Here is an 8,459-nt window from a genome sequence, read left to right on the forward strand (position 1 = left end):
GTCACGAGGCGACGGTTCATCGACTTTGCTTTGGGTTATCTCACATTTCCACGAGTGAAGCAGATAGTTGAACGACAATGACAACGCTGGAAGAAGCCAAGGCCTTTTTGAAGAAGGAGTCACCTGACGGGACGAACCTTTATGATCATTTGGGAGACGTGTTACTGAAGATCATCGTTGAACGTCCAGAAAACCTTCACGAGATGTTCGAGAACATCTCGACGTCAGTCAAGCAACAACGCTACTTAGCCCCACCTCTACCACCGACTGACGGAGACTCGCAACTGTCAAGTTATAAGAAACAAGCAGTACGTGAACTTCAGTTTTCTTCTGTCTTATTGTTTTTAAAGTTTTTTTTTTATTAGCAAACACACCAAGAAAACTGGTGCAATGTGGCTTTGGAGCTTCTGAAACTTAAGTCACAAGACGACGCTCCATCCGAGGCTGCTACCGGTGTAGCGGATTTATTGGATGAAGCGAATATGTTCGAGTGGGCTGGCCTGGGGTTCTCCAAGGGAGAGACCTTTCGACTGTCGCTGGCTCTTCAGCGCTTAGCGCAATCTAACAACACTGTAAATATGCGCTTCTGGGGCAAGATTCTAGGTCGTGGAGCAGACTATTACGTCGCTGAAGGGGAGCTGTCTACTGCATATGAACCCGAAGATTTAGACGCCGAGGAAAGTGCCACCGGAGCCAACAAACTCACGTATTGGGCCATGAAAGACAACGGAATGTACCAGTGGGTCCAGTTGCCTCCAGTTGGACGTGATCAGATCTTAGCAGCGCGACAACTTCGTCGGTATGTTCGAGGAGACTTGGAGGCGCCAGTTCTAGGCCACCCACCGTTTCCAGGTGTGGAGAAGAATTACTTACGAGCTCAGATCGCTCGTATCTCGTCTGGAACGGTATTGTGTCCTGCTGGGTACTTTGAAGTGAACGAGGAAGGAGACATTACGCCGGTTGAAGAACCAGAGATCAAAGCGACAGCTGATCTACTGGACTTAGGTAGTTGGACGCACTACACGAAAGAGATTAACGCTCGTTACGGTCGTATGACGCCCATGCCACCGCTAACGAACGCTGACGGGGAGGAGGAGCCACGTGAAGGTGGGGAGTTCGTACCGCCATTACGAGCGTTGAGTGAGGACAAGCCAATGTCGTGGCGAGTTGACCGACTGCCAGGGACGTTGCAGCCTTCGGTAGGCGAGGTGGCGGTTGTACGGAGTCTCGTGTGGCCCGGAGCTGTGAGCATCGCAGTGGGCAAGAAGTTCCTGAACGCTTACGTGGGTCACGGAGTCAAGTATCTCTCGGAACCATTCCAGTTGGCTCCCCCGCAGCGACTGCAGACTGGCAGTTGTGTGGGCTTGAGTGAGGAGAACGCGGAAGAGGGAAAGTCTACACTGCGTTGTGAGATCCCAGTCGAGCAGCCTGATCTACTCGAAGATCCATCACCAGTAGCAGAAGAAGAAGAGGAATGAGACCCAGGCGGTTAAGTCACACAAGCTACTCTATAGGCTCATGCTTAATTTCACTTACTTTCTTGTATTTCATAGTACTTTGAAGTAATATTGGCAAGACGTTCCAAAAGAACCTCAGTACAGATCAGTCGGAGCTGAAAACTGTTCATTGTATGCGGATCCTGTGGAATAGCAGGTCCAGGTGCAAGACTCAACAACTCGTAGGAGTCAAAGGTTACCACCGTATGTGGTGCTTCTACACGGACGGTAGCCAATTCGAGCAATGGGTCTGCTTCACTCGGAGTGAAGCAGACCCATTGAGTGAAGCACTCGTTTGAGAGTCCGCTCCACCGTGTACAGTTTGTACTCCGCGGTCGCCAAACAGTCTGTGACTGCCACGCACAGAATGAATCGCACTCCCGGGAAATTGCGTCCGTTACCGAGCCTTCCAGTCAAGAGATCCCACATCGGTTCCCCAGCCTCGAAACTTCCCGACTTCAACCCTAAGAGTGGGAAGCTTGTGAGACTCCAATTGGCAAGTGAGACCCTGTTTGCCTGGTGGGACCAAGTAGATTGTGCCTTCGGCTCACTTCAACCTCGTCGACCTTGTCACCTGCAGACCTTCCGAATAATACATTGCAGATGGCAATATTTGAATGGAGTAAATTATTTTTCAGCTGTGATAAAAAAATTCAGTAAGGTATTTCTAGTATCGTCATAAATTATTTGTAGCCCATGCTTTACAAAACTACGCACCACTGCTTGGTGGGTTTGGGATTGCATCCAGCTCAGTCCTCTTCATTATCCAATTCACCATGCCTTTGACAACCCCTTCACCAACCAGCAATGTATCTTGGAAGTAGTTAAATGATATTGCTCTTATCAAAACAATAACGTATTTGCCATGTCAAATGTTTCCCTACAAGTACTGATTTAACAAAAAACAAGAATCTCATTGCAATTGTATTATCGGAAGGCCTGGTCACCTGGTAATCGTTCCCTGCGTAAGCTCGTCATTGCTCCACCGTTGCAGCACACATGAAAAAAGGTGGGCAGGCGGCGCCGATCAATCGCAGTCATTTGGAAATTGATCCGGGCAGCAGCCATGTCATCGCGTAGGCTCTGGGTTGTCTTTAAGCATTGAGGTGACGAATTGGGACGGGCCACACATCAAGAAGTAGCACCGGTTTGATATTACAGACAATCCTCATTGTAGTGATACCGACGGGAAGCCACGTTTTGTCACAAGCTCCACACCTTCATGCTTGATGCGCGCGGTTCGAATCTGGTCTGCAATCCGAATCATAGACTATAATCTGTTTATTATGTTTTACCTACTTGTATAGTGGTTCTCACGGAGCTTTTGTAGAATCATTCTACAAAAAATGGCACCACCTCATTGGTTCAAATTGTCAATCTTGCCGATGAACTTTCGTCCTCCATGAAGGGTCATTAGATTAATTCTCTTAAAAGCGTCATCCTTTTGGCGTGCTGATCTCGGTGCTCACGCATCTCCTGTTGTTTTAATTTCTTTGCTTATTCAAACATTTCTTTCGAACATTCTTCGAGAATCTCTCTCACGTCGTCGAGCTTGCTGTCTTTGTTGCACTTAAAATTCCTTGTGCCAGTGTAGTATGGGTCTTGGACGGCCTTAGCGTTCCCACCAAACAGGCTGTCAATCCCCGCCAATGGTTGTAGCTGCTTGGATTATTATCGTCGGAGCGAGGCTGCGCACTAAATGCCGACGATAACGGAACCGTATCAGGCTTGTCGTTAAAAAAAAGCGGGTTAGCTCCTCAAACACTCCGTGGTTGATGTTCGGACTTCTCATGCGGTGTACGTCACTGTGTACAACCAACATTTAGCTAGCCCCAATCAGCACAGTATTCTGCAAACAAATATACATTCAACTTACCGGAGCTCTTTCTTTTCCTTCTTCGACAGATCAAACCAGTTTAGTTTACCGATGCTTCCAACAATCATGTTTGCATTTACATCTCTGATAAACCGATACACCTCGTGGAAGGCTTGCAATTTGTCCTCCACGGCTTCTTCTAGCGTTTGGTAGCTGGGATAGCAGCTTCGATGGCTGCGAAGATTCGTTTATTGTACATGCCTGTTTTTTCGTTTTTTTTTCTTCCTTTCTGCATACCAAGCACGGACAAGTTATAGCGTGTCTATGTCTGTCCAGCTGCGCTTAGAAAGAGCAACACTGTTTTCCGAGGGAATGAAGTCCGCTGTTGCCACATAAGTCGATGCATTAGTGGAGGGTGAGGACGCTTCGAAGGCGACGTGCCCGATGTAGACTCGCTTGGCGCATCGCTATTCATGACTGCGGGGGAGGGGGGGGTTGGTAACAAGCGGGATGATATTGAGTTTTGGAAGTTCCAGGTATTAGGAACCGCATGAGGCACCTGGCAAATGTGCACTGATGCGGATCTTTCTTGGAACGGGTTGTTCCATTTCACCTGGTTTCAGAGAAGAAGAGGTGATGCTAAGCATGTTTTCCCTGAAACCTGCGAAAATTTCACTTTTTTTTGGTTCCAAATGTTTGCTGAGCAGTCCTTTTGCAAGATGCGTTATGAGAAGATGGTTGTAGATTGCGATCAGGCCATAGAAATTTACAGGACGCAGTTAGATCTAAAAAATACCCCCTTTTAAAATGGACTTGCTATCTCCGTGGTCAAGACCTGCACGCTGTTCACTGATACTCTCGAGTCAGGCACGGTTTTGGCTGATGCTTAGCTGAGGCTAGAGCGCTCGCTTTACAAGGTCATTGGTTGTGCGGATACAAACAGCGCGTTTACTGCGGTCTACTGTACTACAGCTGGCTGGATTAGTACCACCCCCAGTGGACATTACATCCAGTGGCTATGGAGATACTGCGGCTTCAACTGGTCTACATGCCCACAGCCCTGTGATCCCAGTGGCAGCAGCTAGGCACCAAAATCAGCAGCACCACCGACTCGTCCGCACCTCAGACCGCTTCGACGCTGGAAAGAAGTGTGGGACACAACCAGTTATGGGCGCTGATCGCGCGCATTTACCGGCAGACACTTGCGCGGAAACTATGGCAGCTACGCGCCGGCAGACATCGGAAGAGGTGCCACTATTTTAGAAAATTGATTAATTCACATTGATGACAAGCCGAACTATCCGTTTTATAGAAGTGTGGTAGCGTCGACTGGTATGGAGCAAAACTCCGAAGATCAAGCGCGCTCAAATTGCATTGAAATCGAAAAGCGCTATATGGACATACATCTAATACTTTCAACTACGGGTTTTGGTATAGCGGATGATGGAAAAGACAGCTTTGCATGCGTGAGTGGAGCAAAGGTTTCCTCTTTATTACTGTATACATGAGCTTCTTGGAGGACGCTCCGCTGTGGATCCTCCGATTCTAATGGAGAGTGGCGTGTCTTCGGCAAACGGACATGTATCGACAGACCTTTCACCAAGCTTAGCGAAACGCTCAATTGTGCTTTCCTAGCACTCGAATGGCGCCTCCCTTGTCACTGAGACCTCTCACTAGCCGGGGGAGCACCCAAGCTCATTTAATATCGCACGTACGGCTTTTGTAGAAAAAACGACACGACAACCAGTGCTTCACAAGCACGCAAGCAGAGTGCTGCCGACGCTTTGTCGGATAATTTGATTAAGCTAGGCGAGCAGTATGTAACGCTTGAGCGCGAAATGCTCGCTAAAATGTTTTGTTTTCCGGTGGCAAGAATTTGAAAAGATTTGGACTTTGAGAATCGAAAGACTGAGGTAATACTAGAGCGACATAAAAGAGCAGACCCGTATTGCGCGACAATAACACGAGGAGCTCATGCAGCTACGATTAGCCAAACGTGAAGATATCGTGAGCGGGCGCATGAACGGAGCTACTGGTCGACAGGAGGAGCACAAGCGGGTAGAAACGCAGAAGAAGAAGAAGGACAATCGGTGGGTTTTGGAGTAGAAGCAGATGACCACATCGACGAATCAAAGAAGAAAGAGTATAATATCATATACAGGGAATAGCTGACTGAAGGATGATGACACACGACTACCCGATATTTGGCTCTGACACCATTAAATTCTGAAACCTCGCTTTGTACATGCAAGCGCCAAGCCTTACATTCTGATGTTATGTCGGCTTCACGAAGAGCTTCAACAGGATTATGATCAGTTCCGATGCGATAGTCTCAGTGAAATGTATCGTTCTGTACAATGCAAAAGCTGCGAAGCACGCACACCGCAGTTATTAGAAGTACGACACGATCACTATCTTCGTTTTCGCGCACGATTTTGCGAAATCCATCTCGCAATCTACCAAATCTGGATTTTATTATTCCAATAGTGGGATCGATGGTTATTCGCTGAGCCAAAAGTAGGTGATTTGAGCACTTGTTGTAGGGAACCTCGGACGGTGTGGACTTAAACGGACCAGACATAATTACGGGGAGGCCGTAGGGAGCATCGCCAAGAAAACAATTGCCTGCGATCAAAAGACTTCTCAGGATGCTGGTACACACTCATTGAGTTGAGCTGGCGTTCGTCGTGGACACTTCCAGGATATTCAACCGACTTTTCTAAAGTCGGCTATCGTAACACACTTTTTGACTGATATACAGTACATGCTTTTCCTGCTGAAGAAATCCTCAGGATCTCGCTAGGGCTTGAGCTCAAATTAAATGAAGTACGGTCATTATTTCCGCAGACTCCTCTGAGCCCAGACCTCGCCTCAGTGCGGCTTGGTATCTCTGCCCGCTCAGAGCGTCGCTTATTCTGTGTGCTGTATCAAAATGCCACGCGTGTCGCAGCGTCAACAATGTGGACCACGCATGGTATTGCCTTACATACTCAAAAGCAAACTGACAATTGCGGCGGCTACTCGGACGAACCTTGGCAACAATACCCTCTCCAACGTCAAAATGCTGACTAATGGCGTCGTACGTGCCACCGCCACATCCAGGCGACAGAAGCTTGGTAAAAATGAGAAGCCGTTATGCAATGATGAGATGTGCCATGCCTGACGACTCTTGGTGAAACACTGCCGAGCCCTCAATCTTTGCTAACAAGCCCAAACTGTCCTCTTGTCCATCCTAGCCTCTCGTTTGAAACGAATACCGTCTCTTACAAATGCTGAGCCCTCCGTCCACGCCCCAACCTCGGGAACACCTCCTCTAACCGCTCAGCATCGCTTAGATTTCCGGTATTTGTACAATTCTAATAGAAGCCGAGCATCTTCTTCACCACTGAAATTTTACGGTAGTAGAGAAAAAGCTTCTTCTGAACCTCGGACACTGATGATATCATAATCAGCCCAGAATAGGTAGCGTGTACTATCTTTTATTTAAAAGAATGGAATTGCATAATATCAAGCACAAGGGTTGGATAGTAGTTGAATATTGGTGGCGTATCAGAGATGACCAACTATCTCTTAGTTTGTCTCCGCACTAATTTAGCTAACACTCTGGAAATTGCTCAGTCACGTACCCGGCACATTCGATGAATCACGATTTTGATCATCTTTAGAGCATCATTTATGGGATTTAAACCTGTTCCTTAAATGTCTTTACACACGACGCCAGGTTAGATCGGCCACGTACGTTAGTAGCTACTGCAGGGTTTGTAATTTTTCGCAAATAAGCCTACGAATCCCGAAAAATAACAGAATTCCTTCCAAATATGATTCCACATTCATGGCGTTATTTACTGGCTGGTCGCTGTTATAAAGTCACAAAAAAGTATAGCGAATAGCACGCTGACTCAAGCTTCCGAATAAGGGTACTTAGACTTTTACCAAGCTCATACTGGTAGTGCTACTTTCAAAAACCAATATCCCTTTAGATTGGTGGGACAGAGAAGTACACTATAGTGTTAATAAAAATCTCGCGTCTGGATGGCGGAGTCTTAGGTTTAAGGAAAAATCAACTCTGGCTTGATTTTAGGACTAAGGCCACAGCCCTGGCCACTCAAATACACGTCATAGTCCAATTGGCTAATAATGGGTATGGCTCCTAAATATCAGCCAATGACATGGCAGCATTTCAGCACACGCTAGTCGTGTGCCGATGCACCTATTTATGTAAAGAAATCTACCTACTTATGCAATGGAGGGGCCCATTTACATTACCTCCTCTTAAAGTTGCAATTACGCAGCATAAGCGCGGATGAAGAACATTGGAGAAGATTGCTGGGATGGCGGAGACGGCCGCGGCGCCACTCACGATATTAAGCAACTTGCGTATTAACAAGAGACACCACGCTCGGCGGCGAGCGTGAAGAGCGAGAAGCCATCTCAGATAACAGCTTGGAGACCACCGGCGCTAGCGCTGGTGTCGACACACGTGAGCTTCGAGGTGCCAGGCGAAGCGCGACTAGGTTTTAGGGGAGTGCTTTGCACATGTCTTGAGACACATCGGGAGCTCTGCGACGTCGTTTCCGAGCGGGTAACGAAGTGTGCTCACGCGCAGTACGCGTGAGATCGATTCCCGCGGAGATCAAACTCCGCGACAAGCTCACGTGCAAGTGTTTTTGCAAGGAAACTCTGGCACGATGACCATCACAGACGCAAAGACTGAGAGCCGACTGGAGGCTTCTTTGTGCTGGGGGAGACACCCATCGTGGGACGTCCACGATGTTCAAGCAGACACGAGAATCACGAAGACAGCGCACCAGGTACTTGAGACCGCGAATACGAGGACAGCAACTATTTTACTCAGTTGACTGAGCGACAATGTGCGACTGCACAGAGTACGGAGAAGTATCATGTAGTCCGAGGCGACTGCGACGTCGGGATACCGGCGTCCTGCGAGCTTGATTCTCACTTGTCGTCATGGAACCTCGCGTCAATCACGAACGCACTCACTCACTCACTCACTCACTCACTCACTCACTCACTCACTCACTCACTCGCCCACTCGCCCACTCACTCACCCACTCACTCACCCACTCACTCACTCACTCACTCACTCACTCACTCACTTGTTCACTCGGCTTACACATCGAATGGCT

The 8,459-nt window shown here is 48.0% G+C and overlaps 1 protein-coding gene across 1 annotated transcript; it reads left to right on the top strand.

Annotated features, from left to right (window-relative positions):
• Positions 1–41: 41 nt before the first annotated feature.
• On the top strand, positions 42–1,478 carry PITG_06225 (flagellar radial spoke protein, putative; the record flags this gene model as incomplete). Its single annotated transcript, XM_002998341.1, has 2 exons — positions 42–308; positions 366–1,478. The coding sequence occupies 2 exons, from the start codon at positions 78–80 to the stop codon at positions 1,476–1,478; spliced, it is 1,344 nt and encodes a 447-aa protein (XP_002998387.1).
• Positions 1,479–8,459: the final 6,981 nt, after the last annotated feature.

The sequence above is a fragment of the Phytophthora infestans genome, genomic scaffold, assembly GCF_000142945.1.
Source record: "Phytophthora infestans T30-4 supercont1.8 genomic scaffold, whole genome shotgun sequence".
Classification (NCBI taxonomy): domain Eukaryota; phylum Oomycota; class Peronosporomycetes; order Peronosporales; family Peronosporaceae; genus Phytophthora; species Phytophthora infestans.